Source organism: Leucopleurus acutus (assembly GCF_964270905.1).
Source record: "Leucopleurus acutus genome assembly, chromosome: 1".
Taxonomy (NCBI): Eukaryota; Metazoa; Chordata; class Mammalia; order Artiodactyla; family Delphinidae; genus Leucopleurus; species Leucopleurus acutus.
In genome coordinates this window covers 154,333,128-154,354,143 of record NC_139142.1, presented here as the reverse complement: position 1 = coordinate 154,354,143, position 21,016 = coordinate 154,333,128, and the positions used below count along the sequence as shown (strand labels likewise).

Below are 21,016 nucleotides of genomic sequence, written 5' to 3'. Positions count from 1 at the left end.
CATGTGTGCGCGCGCGCGCGCATGCATGCGTGCAGGAGGGAGTGGTGAGGGAGGGGAAGGCAAAGACCCCCAGCAGACCCTGAGTGAGACCCTGGTGTGTCTGAGGATGGAGAGGCCCAGGCAGCCAGGCAACAGAAGACGGGGCGGGCGAGCCCAGAGGCAGGTGCGGCGTCAGCAGGGCCCTCTGTGACAGGCCCTGGGTGCTGCAAAGACAGTGTCGAGCCACAGAGGGGGGGGGGTGTCCTTGGTGATACAATCAGGTTTGCACTCCCCATAAGTCAAGGCGGCACTTGGGTTGCCCGCCCCAAGACGACCTGACCAGGCTTCCCTGGAAAGAATCCTACTGACCCTGGGAGAGCCCATGCTGACTGCGGAGAGAGCCCATCCCGATCTCAGGAGACAGGCTCTGAGACCTCGTGAAGCTGCCTGGACCGTGCCTTGCCCTGTGAACAGGCTTCAGCACTGGCCACGGCCAGCCTCGCCTGTCCTCACTGAGGTCTGGGGGGGCAGGAACCCTGACGGCGGCTGGGCACGTGCCGGAGCAGGGCTGTGTAGGTATGTAGAAAGGGGGGCTGCTGTCACATGCAGGCCAGGATGTCACCTTTACAGTCACCTTTATTAGTACAAGCCTGTCCGCTGAAGGCACCAATACTATAGAAGGGCCATCAGCCCGAAGTCCCCTCCGGCGGTTCCCTTGGGAAGTAGGTGCTGCTACGATCCTGGTGCCCGCCTGGAGCCCACTCTGAGTGCCTCCTGCACCAGCCAGACATGAGCCAGAGGCCTGGGTGTGCACCAGGCAGCCTGGCCCTGACCTCAGGGAGCTTCCGACGTGGCTGAAGCTTCTCCAGAAAGAAACATGTCTCCTTGGAAACCCCTCTGGTGTCTGGGGTCTCGCAGTTACAGCAGAGCTGTCATGGGCAAACCCCAGAGGGATTTCTGCAGTGTGGACGGGGCAGCCCTGGGCTTCCTTGTGCTGAAGAAAGAGGCGTAGTCATGTGGTTCCAGTGCAGTCTTCACAAATTCATCCTGAGCAAGAGAAACCATGTTAGGTTTAATGAATGGGCTTCTGAAATCTGAGCGTGGGAAAATGATTACTTGCCCCTGTACAGCACCTTCGGATCAAATGAGGGGCTTCTCAGGCTTCCCATCACCTGAGCCCACACATCAAGCCTGAGGTAGGAAGGTCTGTGTGGTCATTTGCTCCTCAAATGACAGCACAGCAAGGACAGAGGCCAGCTCCCAGCGACAGGAGCATGGAGTGGCAGGTAGCTCTCAAACCCACGTCCCCTGGAGCCTAGGCAAGCCTCTCGGTGGACTCAGCTCAGCCTCTGCAAGTTAGGGGTTAGGAGCTGGGACGCATGTGCTTCCGCCACGACCCTGGGGGCAGCCCGGCATCCACCGCCGTCCTCTTGGCTTCCTTCCCCTCCTGCTCAGCCCAGCATGCTCTCGCAAGCCACCCAGCTGCTTCTGTCACTGCGCAATCTTGATCATTCTTCTCCAGTTCTTCTCCACTGATCCTCTCCTGAAACCAGAAAAGAATCAACAGAGCATCCCAATTAACACAGGCCTGGCTGCGCCCCGCACCGCGAGCTCAGAGTCAGAGCAGGTGAGCCAGGTTCACACACCAGGCCGGCCGCGGGGACACCGTGTTCTGTACATAAGATGCTCTGAGCACAGATTTACTGATGGGAACATATATTTAGTGGTGGGACATGAAGTCCTGGCCCGGGGAGATCCAAGAGAGAACAAGGCAAGGAGGCACTACTATAAAAGTGGGGAAGCGCAGACTTCCCCAGACACACGCCCGCAGGCGTCAGGTCACACTGGACACCTCCTGCTTCCTCTAACGGCCTTCAACGTTTAAAAGGAGAGTCAGAGATTAGCACAGAGGCAAAGCACACGCTCGGTTCAGTAGCCTGACGGCCCATCTTTCCACTGTGACCCAAGGAACAGGAAGGCCCTCCTCTGCCAGATGGCTAGAACTGATGTCAGACACTAGTCAGCTTTTCTAAGATAATCCAGCACTTTCTGAGATGTTTTATGCCTTTGATGTTGAGTCTTCTATCCCAGAACCATCTGTTTTCCAATATAAGCAGCATTCCCCACAAAATGCATTTGTAAGTTTTGGAGTTTAATGTCATTATCGTTTCTTTAGGGATTCCAGAGCAAAGGCCCTTCCATGCCAGCAAATGGATGTCAGCACAATCACCTTGTGTGGACAAGTGTCTGGCCTGGCCTCAGGAAAATACTCATGGAATCGTATCACTCCAAAATCTTATAAACTACTGACGACAACAGGCCAGCAAGGAATATTCAGGAACCATCCTTACCCGCAGCTCTGTCTACCACTGCTCTGAACCATCTCATAACCTAATGCCCTATTCCATTTTCTAGCATCTGGGCTTGAGGGGCGGGGAAGGAAAGAAAGATAAATTTGTCCACACATTAGTTCTGCTTGAAAGATACTGGTCCATCACAGAATCTGAAATTCAGATTTTTCAGTATTTCCTTAACAATGCAAAATTACGGCTCATTCCCATGTGTTCTCTGTTTAGTTTTGGCTTTGTCAGAGCTTGTCTAGCTTAGAGAAGAGGACCGTGAAAAGTCTAATTGCAATGGCCTCTCCTCCCACTGCAGCTCGGAGATTCTGAGCGTAAATCAAGGGCCTACTGCCCCAGAGGAGCCCAGAGCAGAGGTGTTTAGGAAACTTCATGAGCATGACACAATGACTAGTCCTAGAATGACACACATTTGTCACTGTACCTTGTTGTCTTCTCCATTATGGGATATTCCGGGTCCACCGTCTTGAGAAGTGCACCCAAGAGCAGTCACTTCCTCCTTGGAATTTCCTGGGTGAGCTGCCCTCCCCAAGCAAGAGAGTGGGGTGAGCAAATGGGGTGACTCCCAAGGGACTGGACAGTCAAAAGATTAACAATATAATGGGGACACTTCCAAAAGCAAGGAACCCCACGACCCAGTTCTATCCTTTTGACCTTCACCCTGACACCTGCTACATGCCCTCCAAGGACAGGAAAACCTTCCAGGTACTGGGAGAGTGGTTCTCTTCAAGCATTTCTGAGCTGGAATTTTGATCTATTCTCCCAACTATTCAGGCATTAAATGCAGTCAGATCTCCCATTCTATTCCTTGGCCCCCCTCTTTGCTCACTGGAATTCTTACTCACAAGAGAGACCATAATCACACATGTTAATTCAACCTCTCTCCCCGCTCCTACCAAATCAGTACCAACTTGGAAGGGGGTGACTTTCTTATCCTACTGTGCACCTCCCCACACCCCAAAATCCGTACGTGGAGGTGTGGTGAGGGGTTCAGATCCTTTAAGAAAAAAATATGCAGTTTTCCATTTGAGCTGAAAATACAAATGAAACACATGAAAATACAAATGAAACACATTTTTCGAATAAAGAATATTACTTGTTACCTATATAAGTAAATGTTTAAAGTTTATTTCCAGACTCTATAATTGAGGAAAATTTGGTTTGGCAAAATTGAATCATAAGCATCTAAAAATACCAGCCCTCTTTAGCCTTCTCTGATATGTAAGATTTTATATAACACAGTAGTAGCTGCCCATGTACTTTCCTTCACAAAAACCATAAGCTCATAAATGAGCTCAGACACTTCTCAGCCAGCCTCATTGACTACTGTATCCGGATCACCTGGACACTTCCCAGTGCTGAGAAATGCTCTATTAACAGTAATCAACTGAATGAGTGAGTGAATGAATGAATGAGAGAATGAAGTAGATAATCCATTATGAACTTTCTTCCTTCCCTGATGTGTGAAACTTTGGTTTCATGTGTTATGGATGGAAGTATGTTAATAGCTATCAAACTTTCCCTTGTACTTTATTCCTAAGCAATGAAGGTGCAATACTTTTTTTGAAATTAATGATAATTTGGACTCCCAAGGATGAGAATCTGAGAAGCAGCCACACAGGTAGGTCAAAGGCAGATGCCTATGATTTACCATCCGATGCTGCAGCAGATAACAGTGGCCACTAGAGGGAGCCACACAACCTTTCAAAGAGCAGCATTAGACCAAAAAGCCCATCCAGCGTGGTGGTTCTGTTCTCTGCCCTTCCCAGCCTGGCTCATCCCCATATGCTTGCTCTTGCTACTGCTCTGTGTAATGCCTGACTCTCCAGAACAAGCTGAAACAAGTTAGAGCTGCAGTCTGCTAAGCATCAGGCTTTTAGAAAAATGACCCCACTTCCTCAGCTCAAATACTTCACATCTCTTTATGTACATTCCCTCCAGCTTTAAAAATTAAATACAAACAGAAGAAAAGTATTTTCCCTATGGATGACAGCTGAATCTATTAAAACTTCACCTGGAAAGAAAGCAAAAATATAACCTAAAAATGAAAAAAAAAATCTTTTTTAATCTGTGTGCAATTATTTCCTGCCTCCAGCAACTTTTTCCGTTAACAACAACAACAAAAAAATCGACTGTTGACGTATTCAATTTCATCCCCCCCACCCCAGTAAAGAAACTTAGGCATGTGCAAGCTAATGGGGAAGTCACATCGGACAGAATTCTGATCCTATTGGTCAAGTTTCAAAGGCTTCATATGTAACTGAGTATAGGAAGAAAAAAGTTTCCCACAAACTCCTTCTCTCAAAAGGTCTGAATAACCCTGTAAATATTTTCAGGGCCTTTATAAGCCACAGATGTTATCAACACTCAGGACCGTGCAAACTCTAAAATCCCCAGTCCACAAATGACACTGCTTCAAAAACAGATTTTAAAACATTTGAAAGGAGAAGTTAATTTCCCGCTGAAATGTTGTGGAATGTTGTAATATGTCCACACCTTAGTTAGAATGTGAAAAGCAACGGGCCCCACCGGGCTTCTGGCTTATAGTTCTATTTCTGTGGCCCATGAAATTGTAGGAAACCTCCTAAATAATAGTCAGAAATAAAGGGACAAAAGATAGAATTTGAAAAACAGAACAATTCAAGAAAGCAACTCTAAGAATAACTGATTAAAACTAAAATTAAAATAAGTGGCCTCGTGACATTTCCAAGGAAGAGAAGATTCCAGAATCTGCATTGTTTGGTGATGGGTGGGAAAACCCAGTGGGCTAACATTTGCTGATTTCCGTGAGGAGAGAATCAGACCAAAAACAGAGAAACTGCTGAGCATCTGGGCTAATCTGTGATCGCATCTGTGGCCCCCACTAGCCGGCCGGCCTGGAAAAAACCTGAATGTCAGCGTCGACTGACAAAATTGTTACAAAATGAAGCTGGTTGGTGGAAAACCTTCACGAGTGAATTAAAATCCTGACTGCTGGCCCTGGGGGGATACAGGAGGTGTGGGTGAAACTGGGAACTAGCCATGATTTACACAGGGAGTGAAAAGACCACAACTTAGAATTTTTCAAAAAATTATAGTCTCGGTAATCTAATTATATCCCTAATTATAATGATGACCCTTCTTCCTTCAAGGGACTCAAGCATGCTTCTGGAACCTTCTCTGTGAAAGTCCCCTCATTTGCCGTTTTAAGGAGAGAGTTGGTGCATCTCAGAGTGAGTTAAAGTGACAGGGCTGGCATCTGAATTCTAGCTCATTTCCTCTGACCAGACCACACCAACTCTCTCAGCTCTTGAAATAACCCCCAGTGGAATTCTCCTCAGAGGAAGCCATCTCCCCAATTATGCAAAAACGTCCTCCCCTGCAAACCCCCTCCAGCCCATGCAATTTCCACATGATTTCCACATTCTGATGGGCAAACCATTTTTTTTTTCATTTCCAGCCAAGGAAGTGCAACATCCAAGCCACAAAGGCCAGGAGGCATGGGGGCTGCAGGCTCCTTTGTGAAGCCCAGTGAGAAACCCACACAGCTGGTCGGCCAAGGGCCTGGGACTCTGGCTGGCTTCCCATCATTTCCAACTTTCTACGCCACAGGGCAAGTCACTTAACTGCCTCATTAGGATCACAGTCACAGCCCTGCCACAGCCTCCTTCCCAGGTGCCCGGTCACCCCATTAATATCTGTAAAGACCCATTAAGCCTCCTAGCAGAAAGGCACCAGAGGAGCAAAACCTATCACCATCATCATCAATAAACTCCCAGGCACTCTCCCCTGTCGCCACCTCAGGGGAATCAGTCACCATGGGAAGAGAAAGCCTGGCACCTCAGCCTGCCCATGCATCCCCTAATGAGCTGCCTGCAGCCTCGGAAGTGGCACTCGACCCTGAAGGGACCTCAGCCATGCTTTCATCGTGGCCGGTGAATTTAAAGAGACGCTCCCTCGCCCCCATCTCCCCTGCAGCCCTGCCCCCAGCTGCACCTCCAGCTGCAGCTGAGGCCTTCCTCCCCTACCTGGGAGAGGTGGAGGGAACGCGGACACAAAGCAGCCTGGAGACCTAAAGACAATGTGTGTCTGCCACCCTGTTTGCCCCTCCGGCCCTCAGACCCACCACCTGGGCACAGACACCATCCATCAAAAACCCGCCACAGGGCTTCCCTGGTGGCGCAGTGGTTGAGAGTCCGCCTGCCGATGCAGGGGACATGGGTTCGTGCCCCGGTCTGGGAAGATCCCACGTGCCGCGGAGCAGCTAGGCCCGTGAGCCATGGCCGCTGAGCCTGCGCGTCCGGAGCCTGTGCTCCGCAACGGGAGAGGCCACAACAGTGAGAGGCCCGCCTACCGAAAAAAAAAAAGAAAAAAAAACCCGCCACAAACTCGCTGAAGACGGCCTGTGTGTCTGTAACAGGGCTGCCTCACACCCACGTGAACCCTCCCCGGAGGAGAAGGGACAGAGCTCGCTCTTCCAGCAAACCCTCGAGTGTCTTAGAATTTTTACCAGATGCACACATTGCCTACGGGAAACAATGCTTTCCAGGGACCTTCTGCTAGACAGAGGCAATTAATCCTCTTGCATGTTTCAATGACCCTTTCCGACTGGAAACGGGGAACCCTTAGTCCCAGGGAGTCTCTGATTTGGCTAAAGTGGGGGAGATCTATTTGAGCAAGAGGGTCTGGAAGGTGTGGTTCGTTCAGGATGGGAGGTGGAGGAAGGCCAGGATGCCACCGCCCGGGTTTCACCCCCTCCTCTATTCCTGCACCAGCAACAAACAGAACGTCTGCGCAGCCTGACTCGATCCGCACCAGTGAATCTGTGCTTCCGTTACCGACACTGGAAAAAACCAGACCAAAGGGCATGCTTTCACCCCGACTCACAATCTGGACGCCTTGCCTGTTGAAGCTGAACCTTCAGCCAGATGTTGACTCGCTGGCCCCAGGCTCCTGGGGGCTCCGCCTCCCACAGGCGCCCCCGCTCCTCTGGATGAGCCGCCAGGAACTTCCTACAGACTGAGGGGAAGTTGCACACAGGAGTCAGGGAGGCCCACGCAGCCCTGGTGCACACACGCCGTCCCTCGTCTGCGTCCCCAGGCACGGCCACTTCCGTCCTTCCTGCAGCCTGGCCCGGCCCACCCCCAGCTCTCTGCTCTGCCGCTGCCCCACGCCAACCCCCACCACCCCGCCCGCCATCCTCCTCACCTGCCTCCCACTTTCATCCATCCCATTAAGCCTGCTCAGGCGGCCACAACAAAACACCACACACCCAAGGCCTTAAACAACAGACGTTTATTGCCTCGCAGCTCTGGAGGCTGGAAGTCTGAGATCGAGGTGTTGGCAGGCTTGCCTTCTCCTGAGACCTCTCTCCTCAGCTTGGAGATGGTATCTTCTTACTGTGTCCTCACACCGACTTCCTTCCGTACCCATCTGTGTCCGAGTCTCCTCCTCTTACTGGGACCTCCTCTTACCAGTCCTATGGGATCAGGGCCCACCCTTATGACCTCATCTAACCTCACACTCAGTTACCTCCTTATAGACCCCATCTCCACATACAGTCCCCTTGGGGGTTAGAATTTGGGGGGGATCCAATTCAGCCCATAACGGCACCCCACTCGGTCCTCTCCACAGGCACTGTCCTTCCTCTTTCTGAGCCTCCACAGCCCTCTTCTCCCAGGGAGCCTTCCAGCTCATCCACAGACACCTTGACTCCAGAACCCCCTCAAGGTTGTAGACTTTTATGTTCACAGCATTTCCACGTGGCAGGGCCCTGAATCCAGCCGAATGGGAAGCTGCTCCTGGTAGTGCAGGTGCTGGGGGCTCCATCAGGCCCAGGGCAAGAGCACAGATGGAGACCCACAGAGCATGATGCTAAGTACTCAAAAGGCGTAAGCCAAGCTAGCCGAGTGCTAGAGAGAATGTTCTGCTCTCCTGTCTTGACAAATATAACTTCTTAACAGCAGGAACAGCCAGTTTCAAATTTAGAATTTTTAGACTCCTTGGAGTTTTGCACCTGAATGTGGCAATGCCGAGAGAGCTGGCCCCCAGCTGGCAGCCCACCCCCTCCTCCCATCCCAGCTCCCAGCCCATGGCAAGGGGCCTGTGCATGCAAATATGGACACCACGCCCACACTCCACCTACACCCCACCAGCAGCTGTCCCAGGGCCTAAGGATGTGCAAATTGGTGGCATCCTCTGCTCTTGGGGGCACAGATCCAGGACAGAGTCCACTTGGGCCCTTGGCAGCCCCTGACAGGAACCCTGGGGTTCTGGTAGCCTGACCTGCTTTAGGAGTGGCCTGCACCCAGGCGAGAACATCCTCTTGGACCCGCAGATTCCTCATCCCATGGAGAGAGGTGCAGCTTCAACAGGGTGCTAAAGCGTGGGGCCCTGGGCGGGAGGCCCTCCGGGCCATTCCAAGGGCAGGACTGTACTGGATAAAAGGCAGTCAGTGACGCCTGGAGCAGCCACACCTGGCCCGGCCTTGAGCCTCCAGCTGCTGCTTTGTCCTGCTTTGTCCACACTCTGCCTGCTCACGCATGAGCCCAGGCACAATCAGGGTGACGTAGAAGCTCAAGGCCCCAGCACCCTTGGCTGGGCCACTGAGACCCCAAGTGTGATTCAGAATCAGTACCTTCAGATCTTCTTTCTCTACCAGGTGGAGATACAGGCCCCTGCGAGGGTCTCTGCAGTGCTGGCCTGGGGGTGGCCCCCGCCCTTTGGAGCCTGCTCCTCCCCAGGGGAGACCTAGGTGGCTGCCCTGGGGGCCAACACACTCAAACAAAGTCTCAGAGCTGAAATGAGGGGAGGGATAGACAGCAGGTGGGCATGGACAGAGAACCAGTGCCGGAGTTCCAGAACTTTCCAAGACCTCCAAGTGAGCAAACCAGTGCAGCAAGCCTCCAGTATTCTTTGCACAAATTCAGGATCTTCAGAGTTTCGTGAGAGATGGAGAGTTTGAAAATACAAAGAAATGACCAAACCCACTTGAGGAAAATATGTTTTCGCCTGGTTTTCTTATGACTTCCGAGCAACAGAAGTTTCCTTGCCTTTCGCAGCTTTTCTCTCCTATCTGTTGTTCTCACACCATAAGGACACTGGAAACTCAATAGTAAGGGTCCAAAAGTATCTGTATGACAAGAAGTGAGGCAGGGCCCAGTGTGGGGTGGATGTGCTTCATGGGGGACCGTGGATCCTGGGAGATGCTCCCCAGTATCTCCCACCCTTGCTGATTTGGAGTGAAACAAATCAGTGACCTAAAGACAAGGGCTTTCTGAATTTCCTCTGGCAAATACATATTAAGATTTCTTTTCCAGAACCTGGAGAAGGATTGTGGTAGTTCATGTTATACGTCAACTTGAGTGGGCCAGGGGTATCCAGACATTTCATCATACATTATTCTGGGTGTGTCTGTGAGGGTGTTTTTGGATGAGATTCACATTTTTAATTAATTATTTATTTATTTATGGCTGCATTGGGTCTTCGTTGCTGTGTGAGGGCTTTCTGTAGTTGTGGCGAGCAGGGGCTACTCTTCATTGCGGTGAGCGGGCTTCTCATTGTGGTGGCTTCTCTTTTTTGCAGAGCATGGGCCCTAGGTGTGCAGGCTTCAGCAGTTGTGGCACATGGGCTCAGTAGTTGTGGCACGTGGGCTTAGTAGTTGTGGCTCATGGGCTCTAGAGCATAGGCTCAGTAGTTGTGGCACACGGGCTTAACTGCTCTGCAGCATGTGGAATCTTCCCAGACCAGGGGTTAAACCCATGTCCCCTGCATTGGCAGGCAGATTCTTAACCACTGCGCCACCAGGGAAGTCCCGGTATTCACATTTGAATCTTAGACGGAGTAAAGCAGATTGCCCTCCCCATTGTGGGTGGACCTCAGCCAATCAGTTGAGGGCCTGACTACAAAACAAAAAGTCTAACCCTCCCACAAGTGAGAGGAACTCCTCCTGCCTGACTGACTGAGCTGGGACATTGGTCTTTTCCTATCTTTGGACTTGAACTGAAACACTGGCTTTTCTTGGGTCTCAAGCCTATTGGCATTTGGACTGGAACCACACCATCAGTCCTCCTGAGCTTCCAGCATGCTGACTGTAATCTTAGGATATCTCAATCTCCACGTTGTCTGAGCCAATTTCTTATAATAAATCTCTTCTCTCTCTTTCCCTCTCTTTCCCTCTCTCTCTCTCTCCCTCCCTCCCTCCCTCCCTCCCTCCCTCTCTCTCTCTCTCTCTCTCTCTCCCTCTCTCTCTCTCTCTCTCTCTCTATATATATATATATATCCTACCGGTTCTGTTTCTCTGGAGAAGCCTGACTAATACATGGACTCGGTAGGACAAGAGCAGATGTGGGGAGCCATCTTCTGTAGTAAGAGCTACACAGGTGCCCAGGGCTCAGTGCATTTGGAGCTTGCCTTCCCTCAGCTCCTGGTCCCCCTGGGGCTCCAAGTTGGAAAGGCAAAGTGATGACTAGCATCTTCCCGTGCAAAAGCAAAGGCCCTCTGAGGCCCAGCAACAACCAGCAGCACAGTGGGTTCCCTGGATTCTGCTTCTCTCTGACGCTGTGTTGATTTGGTTCTTATTATTTCTAAATCCAATTCTTCTCAGGGACTGGGAAAGGTTTGCCCCTTGTGATCAAGCTTAAAGTCTCAGTGCTGAAGCAACAGGAGATTTCTCAGAGGAAAGAGACAACTCACAGGTGTGTCATGGTGCCAGCGGCTCTGAGGGACCTCCCACCCCAGAATCATCTGGAACACATATGAGTTACCCATCCCCGTTACCCAAGCGCTCCTCCCGATGCAGTGATTACCTTGGTACATGGCAGGGGAGATGGGCCAGCTGATGCCCAGGGCCTCATCCTCTCGGAACGTCTGGCAGAAGTCCCTCAGCATGGCCAGGCCCAGGCCCTGGCGGCGATGGCTCCTCCGGACAAACACGGTGTCTAAGACAGGCAGCAGGTAGCACACACCCGTGCCATCACCACACAGGCTGCCTGAGGGGAAAGCAAGAGACACGTGCTGTCCCCTGGGCTGGACTAGCCTGCCAGGACCTGGCGGGACTCCCACTTGCCAGGTCACTGGTACCATCCGGAAGCAGTGCAGCCTCTCACAAACTAAACCACTAAAGACCAAACAGCAGATCACCCTAAACCACCAGCTCTCCAGCTTACTGGGCAGCCCACACATTGTCAATTACTGTGAGCAAGGCCACTAGGCTATTGCCCTGAAATGAAATGCAAACCCAGGTGACTGAGCAGAGCGAGGCCGTCGCGCACCCATACTCCTCACACCCCTCCCTCACTGTGCACAGTTCAGAGACCCCCAAAACGAAGGAGGAACATCTGGGCAACATCAAAGTTCTCCGTGATGTGGGCTTGGAGACCCAGCCAACGCATCTCCATGGCATGGACTTGTTCAGAGTTCACCTGACCCAAACAGACTAAGTCCTGTTTCCCATAGAACATCAATGACCCTGCTATTGCAGAGCAAGAGAGGCTACAGCTGGCACCTCTCCCACTTTTCTACCCTGAATTTAACTTTACTGCAACCAGCACTAACAGCAGCAAAGTTGCTGTTTCTGCAACAGGAACCTACCCTTGCAGTCAGTCACCTCTGTTGTCACCCTAGCTAGAAATGCCACACACACCCAACTATATCACCTTCCTCACTTCCCAGCTGCACAGTTGCCTGTGCTCTAGATGCACTGGAATCCAGGAAAAGAAATATGTCGCATAGTCAGCTCCTATTGGAAGAGGTGGTATTTGTGTCTGCAAAGATTCAAAGGTGAGTAATTTCCCAAACAAACAAAAAAATGATTCTGAGTCTAATTAGCCAGGCTGAATTGCAGAGCTACATGCTACTGTAGTGAACTGTTTGAAAAATGGCCACAGTTATTCCCTTTCCTATATCCACACACCTTTGCATGTGATTTTGAAGGTCCTCCCATCAAGATATGGGGTCTACTTCCTCTCCCCTTCAATGTTGCTGGCCTGGTGACTCACTTTGAGCAACAGAATAAAGCTGGCAAGAGCACACCAGTTCCGAGCCTAGGCCTCTCGGGGTCCAGGGCCCCTCCATTCTTTCACAGAGCCCTATCACTCACCACAAGAACAAACCCAGGCTAGCCTGCCACCAGGAGAGAAACATGGCCCAGGCACCCTCGTGGTCCCAGCCAACATCTAGCTGGTCTTAAGAAACAGGTGGGCAGGTGACCACTGACACATAGGCCAGCCCAGCCTAGGACAGAAAACCACCCAGCTGAGCCTCAGCAAAATCGCCAACCAAAAGAATGGTGAGCTAAATAAATAGTTGGTTTTGTGCCCAATATGAATGAATAAATAAATAATCTGTGACCAACGAGCAACCCCAATTCACTTGAGATGGTAATTGTAAAGAATTTGGAATTTACCCTAAATGTGCCTGAAATAACAGCACCAACTGGGTTGCAATTATATAACTTCCAATTTTATAGACAACAAGAACAATGGTCCCCAAACAGTGAAGTCCTTCAAAGCTAAGAATGTTTAAAATTAAATAAAGATACAATTCCACTCACAACAGCATTAAAAAGTAAATACTCAGGAATATATTTAACGAAAGAAGCATAAGCCTTAAATACTGAAAAGCACAAAACATAGTTGAGGGAAATTAAAGAAGATCTAAATAAATGAAGAGAAATTCCATGTTCATGGATTGGATCAGGGTCCCCAACCTCCAAGCCACAGACCAGTACCGGTCCATGGCCTGTTAGGAACCAGGCCACACAGCAGGAGTTGAGCAGCGGGCGAGCGAGCGAAGCTTCATCTGTATTTACAGCCGCTCCCCATCACTCGTATTACCGCCGGAGTTCCACCTCCTGTCAGATCAGTGGCGGCAATTAGATTCTCATAGGAGCACGACCCTCCTGTGAACTGTGCATGCGAGCGATCTAGGTTGTGCACTCCTTATGAAAATCTAATGCCTGATGATCTGAGGTGGAGCTGAGGCAGTGATGCTAGCACTGGGGAGCGGCTGCAAATACAGATTATCATTAGCAGAGAGGTTTGACTGCACAGAGATCATAATAAATCAATTGCTCGCAGAATCATATCAAAACCCTATCAGTGAGTGGCAAGTGACAACTAAGCTGCATCTTACATAATAGACTGGACATAAGCAACACACTTCAGGTGTCACTGTCTCCCATCACCCCCAGATGGGACCATCTAGTTGCAGGAAAACAAGCTCAGGGCTCCCACTGATTCTGCATTATGGTGAGTTGTATAATTATTTCATTATATATTAAAATGTAATATTAATAGAAATAAAGTGCACAACAAATGTAATGCGCTTGAATCATCCCAAAACCATACCCCACCACGGAAAAACTGTCTTCCACGAAACCAGTCCCTGGTGCCAAAAAGGTTGGGGACTGCTGGATTGGATGACTCAATACTGTTAAGTTGCCAATTCTTCCCAAACTGACCTGTAAGTTTAACAACAGTCCTATCAAAATCCCAGCAGGCTCTTTTGTGGAAATTGACAAGCTGAGAGTAAAATTCATGTGAAATGCAGTCTCTAGGATAAACAAAACAGAAAAAAAAAAAAGAAGAAGAACAAAGTTGGAGGTTTTATATTAACCAATTTCAAAGCTTCTTATAAAATCAAGGTAATCAGACAGTGTGATAATGGTGCAACAGTGGGCATATAGATCAATGGAGCAGAAGCGAGAGTCCAGAAGTAAACTCTTACACTCCAAATTTCTACAAAATGCCATGGTAACTCAGTAGGGGAAAAGATAGACTTTTCAACAAACTGTGGTGGAATGATTGGACATCCATAAGCCAAAAATTAATTAATTAATTAAAAATGAACAAATTAATGAATGAAGCTGCAACAGAACAGAGCCCAGAATGAGACCCACACAAACACAGTCAACTTATCTCTGACAAAGGAGCAAAGCAAAGTGAATAGAGGAAGGACAGTCTTTTCAACAAGTGATGCTGGGACAGTTGGACATCCACATGCAAAACCATGTATCTAGACACAGACCTTAAACCCTTCACAAAACGTAGCTCAAAATGGATCACAGACACAAAAGTACAGTGCAAAACTACAGAACTAGAAGATAACATAGGAGAAAATCTAGATGACCTTGGGTTTGGCAATAAACTTGTACATACAGCATCAAAGGCATGATCCATGAAAGAAAAAATTGAGAGTTGAATTTCATTAAAATCAAATTTTTCTGCTCTGTGAAGAACACTGTCAAGAGAATGAGAAGCCACAAACTGGGGGAAAAATATATTCAAAAGACATATCTGATAAAGAACTATTATCCAAAATATACAAAGAGCTCATAAAACTCAACAATAAAAAAAAAACAACTTGATTAAAAAGTGGGCCAAAGACCTTAATAGACACCTCACCAAAGAAGCTGTACAGATGACAAGTAACATAAGAAGATGTGCCACATCATATATCATCAGGGAAATAAAAATTTTTAAAAAGTGAGATACTACCATACACCTATTAGAATGGCCAAAATCCAGAACACTGAAAACATCAAAGTGCTGTTGAAGATGTGGAGCAAAAGGAACTCTTTCATTGTTGGTGGGAATGCAAAATGGTACAGCCACTCTGGATGACAGCTTAGTGGTTTCTTTTCTTTTCTTTTTTTTTTTTTTTAATTTTTGGCTGCATTGAGTCTTCGTTGCTGCAGGCAGGCTTTCTCTAGTTGTGGCGAGCGGGGGCTACTCTTTGTTGTGGTGCACGGGGCTTCTCATTGCAGTGGCTTCTCTTGTTGTGGAGCATGGGCTCTAGGCGCACGGGCTTCAGCAGTTGTGGCACACAGGCTAAGAAGTTGTGGCTCACAGGCTCTAGAGAGCAGGCTCAGTAGTTGTGGTGCATGGGCTTAGCTGCTCCGCAGCACGTGGTATCTTCCCCAACCAGGGATCGAATTTGTGTCCCCTGAATTGGCATTCTTAACCACTGCGCCACCAGGGAAGTCCCAGCTTGGTGGTTTCTTACAGAACTAAACCTACTCTTACCATAGGATCTGGCAATTGTGCTCATTTATATTTACCTGAAGGAGTTGAAAACTTATGTCTACTCAAAAACCGGCACAGAAATGTTTGTAATGCTTATATTCATAATTACCAAAACTTGGAAGCAACCAATATATGCTTCAATGGGAGAGTGGATAAATAAATTATGGTACATCCAGATAATGGAATACTAGTCAGTGTTAAAAGGAAATGAGCTATCGTGCCATAAAAAGATACAGAGAAACCTTACAGCACATTACTAAGTAAAAGAAGCCAATCCACAAAGGCTACATAGCATACAATTACAATTCTATCTTCTGGAAAAGGCAAAACTACGAAGGCAGTAAAAATATTAGTGGTTGCCAAGGGGTAGGGGAGAGCAAGGGATGAATAGGTGGAACACAGGATTTTTAGGGCAGTGAAGCTACTTTGTATGATGGTACAATGATAGAACATGTCTTTATACATTTGTCGAAACCCACAAAACATACAACACAAAGAATGAACCCTAATGTAAACTATGGACTTTAGTTAATAATAATGTATTCTTATGGACTGAATTGTGTCTCCCCAAACCCTCAGTACATCAGAATGTGTCTGTATTTGGAGACAGGGCCTTTAAGAGGTGATGAACTCAAAATGAGGTCTTTAGATGGGCTCTAATCCAATCCAGTTGGTGTCCTTATAAGAAGAGGAAATTTGGACACACAGAGGGACACCAAGAATGCACACAACACACAGGAAAACCGTGAGAGGACACACTGAGCAGACGGCCAAACTTGCCTACACCTTGACCTTGGAATTCCAGCCTCCAGAACCGTGTGAAAATTAATTTCTGTTGTTTAAGCCACCCAATATGTGGTGCTCTGTTACGGGAGCCCTAGTCGACTAATACATGCATCAATATTGGTTTATGAATTATAATAAATGTACCACACTAATGCAATATATTAATAATAGAGGAAACTCTGTGTGTGTGGATGGGGATGAGAACTCTCTGCACTTTCTGCTCAATTTTTCTATAAACCTTAAACTGCTTTAAAAAGTAAAATCTGCTAATTTTTTAATGTATAAGGTATTTTTAAAAATGAAGCTGGACCCTTACTTCACATCATTTAGAAAATTAATTCAAGATGTATTTAGACATAAATATAAGAGTTAAAACTGTAAAGCTTTTAGAAGAAAACACAGAAGGAAACCTTCACAACCTTGGGTTAGGCAAAGAGTTCTTAGCTTTGACATCAATGGACACAACCAACTGGTAAATCTGACTTCATCAAAATTAACTTGGTACTTCAAAAGACACCACAAAAAAAATAAAAAGACAAGCCACAGACTGTAAGAAAATGCTGCAAATCACATTCCTGATAAAAGACATATCCAGACTATATAAAGAACTTTTATAATTCAACAAAAAGAAAACCAACAACCAATTAAAAACGGACAGATGATCTGAACAGACATTTCTTCAAAGAAGACATACAAATGGTTAATAATCAGTGAAAAGATACTCAACACCATTAGTCATTTAAAAATGCAAATTAAAACCACAATGAAATGCCACTTTTGACCTACTAAATGGCTATAATCAAAAAGACAAGCGCTGACAAGATGTGGAGAAATTGGAACCCTCATATATTGCTGCTGGGAATACATAATGGTACAGAAACTTTGTCAAATAATTTGGCAGTTTCTTGAAAAGTTAAAACATATGCTAACCAAAGACCCACCAGTTCTGCTCCTAGGAACCCACTTAAGAGAAACAAAAACATGTCCATACAAAGACATGTATGCAAGCATTTATACCAGCACTATTCATAACAGCCAAAAACTGGAAACCATACTGGTAAATGCATAAACAAAATGTGGTACAGTCATACCATGGAACATTACTCAGCAATAAAAAGGAATAAAATACTAATATATGCTGTAATTTGGATGAACCTCAGAAACACCAAGCTGAGTGAAAGAAGCCAGACACAGAAGACCACATACTGTGTCTTTCCATTTATATGAAACATCCAGGAAAGGCAAATTGATGGAGACAGAGAGCAGAGCAGTCGTTCTCTAGAGCTGAGATGGAAAGAGACTGACACCAAAAAAGGGCAACTTTTTGGGGTGATGGAAAGATCTAAAATCTGGTTTGTGGTGCTGGTCATACAACTCTCTAAATTTGCTGAAAAACAAGTCACTGAATGGTACACTTAAAATTGGCAACTTTTATGGGATGTAAAATTATACTTCAAAAAAACTGATTTGAAAAGATACAATGAATTGTATTAAATTGTATTAGAAAGATACAATTAAATAAGGAAAGGGAAAAATAATAACTTTACAGTATAGAAAGGGGGTAGACACCCCCTTGAGTGATCAGGGTGAATATCACCAGTAGTAACGTTGGCATCTTGTACCCCACACCTGATATGACCACGTGAGGAGAAGCATGCTTCACTGTGCCCCAAACCCATAACCCTGGTCAAATCATGAGATAATATCATATAAATCTAAATTAATGGACATTCCATAAATCTCCTGACCAGTACTCCTCAAAAGTGTCTAGGTCATGAAAGACAAGGAAAACCAAGAAATGGTCCCAAATTGGTAGGGGAGGCTAAGAAGACCTGAAGATTAAAGACAACAAAGACTCCTGATCAGATCCTACAAGAGAAGGACACTGCTGGAAGATCAGCCAATGTTAGTTTCTCAGTTTTGACCACTGTGCCATGGTTATGTAAGATGCTAACATTAGGGCAAGGTGAGTGAGGGTATAACAGGAACTCTCTGTCCTATCTTTGCAACTCTTCTGTAAAACTAAAATTATTTCAAAATAAAAGTCTGGGGTGGGGCAGAGGAACACTGCACCAGCCCTTCCTAAAGGCTCATCATACTTTCAAGTTGGTCAAATAAAACCCATCTCAATTCACAAAGCAACAAATTGGCCTCTTAATAAGAATATTAATGAACTGTAATAAGAATATTACAGCCTGATTGTGAACGGGGCTGAGAGAGTAAGCTGGTTGCACACAAATGGACTCCCCATTCATAATCAGAACATAAAATCCTAGGAAACCTTCCCACATACAATAGCACAGAACAGTTGGTAGGAACCCTAGCCATGATCTCATCCACTCTACCCATTTTATAGACATGGCAGCTGACAGGGGCAAGAAAGGTTAAAAACATAGGACTTGGCTCCTTTTTGTCAGTAACAGCTGCCCAACTGGCTTTCATCAGCTCATGGGGAGTGTTGATACCACAGCAAATAAGTTAAAGGGAAGGAGACAAAAAGGATAGAAATGAATTAAAACAAAAACAAAGATACAACATAAAGTATTTTTTTTTAATTCAAGAGTTGCTAAAGCCAGAAAGAAGACAATTCATAAAGCACATTAGGAATTAAAATAGATATATCACTATAGATGTGGCAGAAATTTAAAAGGTAAGAGAATACTGTAAATAACTGTAGGCCAATAGATTTGAACAGATGAAAAGGCCAAATTCCTAAGATAATGCAACCCACCAAAACTGACTCACAGAAAAACAGAAAAACTAAACTATCCTATGACCATGGAAATCTGAACGCAGTAGTTTAAATCCCTCCCACACTGAACACGCCAGGTCAGGTGACTTTAGAGATAAGTTCTGCCAACTTTCCCAGGAAAGCCTTCCAGAGCACAGAAAAAGAGACAGTCCATGACTCAGCCTATGAGCACAGTGTAACCTTTTCAGAGAAAAAGATAAAAAGCAAATGAAGATCAGATAATTAAGCAAATAACAGTAGTTCCTGAACATAAGACAAAAAACTTAAACCAACAGGAGCAAACCGAACTCAACAAAGTTACTCCACTGGTAACTGGTTTCTCTGCTCATGCCCCAGGCTGTTCTGGGGGAGATACGAACGATCAATAAGGTATCCAGGGTGAAACTACCACCCCCAGGCATGAGCTAACACCACACAGAGGGCTTTTCCATCAACAGCCTGGGAGGACCTGAAGAAGGAAGATCTGTGAGGATAAGATGAAGCCCACCACAGAGTAAAGGAGGGGGCACCAGCAGGCTATCCCCCTAACAATACGTACCCCAACAGATCAAAGACAAAGAGGAAGACAGTTACTCTAGGAAGAGAGGAATATATTCTTAGGACACCTAAGACAGACGGTGTACCATAGGTCAGTGATAGCAGCAGACAGCCAGGAAGTAGCGGAATAAACAGTATCTGCTTCAAAAAGATTTGTCAGAAGGAAGACGACATAAAAGACAAGTGCCAAGACAAATGCCATAGTGTATTTCCACTGCCCGGATGTCTTGACACTCAAGACCTGGGCACCAGGAAAGTTAAGGTGTGAGTCCACAGAACTCAAAAGAGCCAAGCGCCCGGCCAAAGCTCTCTTCACACTTCCTTTTTCAAAGCTGCATTTGTGTTGGCTGTGAGCACCTGTCCGGGTTTGTACTGCTAATGCCCAAAGGCAATATGCTGACAGTAGCTGCTGCAGACACTTGGCTCTGTGGAGCATTTTAAGTATAATTGCTCTAAAAATCCAAATGCAGGCCAAATAGTCACAGTTGCTAGTCCAAGAGATTAAGTGCAAACTATAAAGATATTTGGGATACTCTTAAACCTGGAAAACTCAAAACAGTAGTAGCTAAAAGTGTTAACTTTTGCTAACCATTGACACTATCTTTTCATGACAATCATACTGCACGTCTCTCATGAGCCCGCTTCACAAGGTTAGAGCCACACTCCCTGGGCACCTGGGGCAGCTGAGCATCTATTGACAATACCACTAAATGGTCTGGATGTTCCCAAATTCTCCCCACCGAGGAGCATTACTAACATCAATTTGGATAAAATCTTTTTTTTTAAATATGAGACATTTAAATTGTATTCTCTAGAACAGAGGCTGGCAAACTATTTCTGTTTGGGTCAGGTAGAAAATACTTTAGGCTTTGGGGACAACCACTCACCCCTGCAGTTGTAGAGCAAAATCAGCCATGCACAGTACGAATGCGCGAAGCTGTGTTTCAATAAAATTTTATTTACAAAAACAGACGACAGGCAGAATTTGGTCTACGGGCCATAGCTGCCAACACCTGCTCCAGAAAAAACATCACTTTTGGGGGTTTCCCTGGTGGCGCAGTGGTTGAGAGTCCGCCTGCCGATGCAGAGGACATGGGTTCGTGCCCCAGTCTAGGAAGATCCCACATGCCGCGGAGCAGCTGGGCCCGTGAGCCATGGCCGCTGAGCCTGCGCGTCCGGAGCCTGTGCTCCGCAACGGGAGACACCGCGACAGTGAGAGGCCCGTGTACCGCAAAAAAAAAAAAAAAAAAAAAAAAAAATCACTTTTAACAAGCAAGACTAAGTGTTCAGAATCCTATTTGTATAATAATCATCTTTTCTCAAAAACAACTGAAAATAATGCCTTAACATGAACCACCCCAAAACAAGATATACTTGGAGATAAGCTTTAGTTATATTGTTTCCTCTTTGAAAAGTATCATTTCTTTCTATATGTTTGATTATTATAACAGGAATTTATTTATAAGGTGCCATAAAATTAGATTCATTTTTAAAATATTGAAGAAAAACTTATTTGCTTAAAGGAAATAACCTTGGCCAAGTTGGATTTATCCCGGGTGGTTTAACATAAGAAAATTTGTACCAGTAATTCATCTCAT

The 21,016-nt window shown here is 46.6% G+C and overlaps 1 protein-coding gene across 1 annotated transcript in view; it reads right to left on the bottom strand.

The window, feature by feature from the left end:
• Nucleotides 1-674: 674 nt before the first annotated feature.
• Nucleotides 675-21,016, bottom strand: part of LOC309969081 (protein FAM169B-like) — a gene marked incomplete at its 5' end in the record, with an annotated part of 85,016 nt that continues 64,674 nt past the window's right edge. Inside the window, 4 exons of the mRNA XM_082850635.1 lie at nt 675-1,522; nt 2,764-2,858; nt 7,206-7,337; nt 11,126-11,308. Coding sequence (XP_082706761.1) covers nt 1,343-1,522; nt 2,764-2,858; nt 7,206-7,337; nt 11,126-11,308 — 590 coding nt within the window. The 3' untranslated portion in view covers nt 675-1,342. The remainder of the gene's footprint in view (nt 1,523-2,763; nt 2,859-7,205; nt 7,338-11,125; nt 11,309-21,016) is intronic.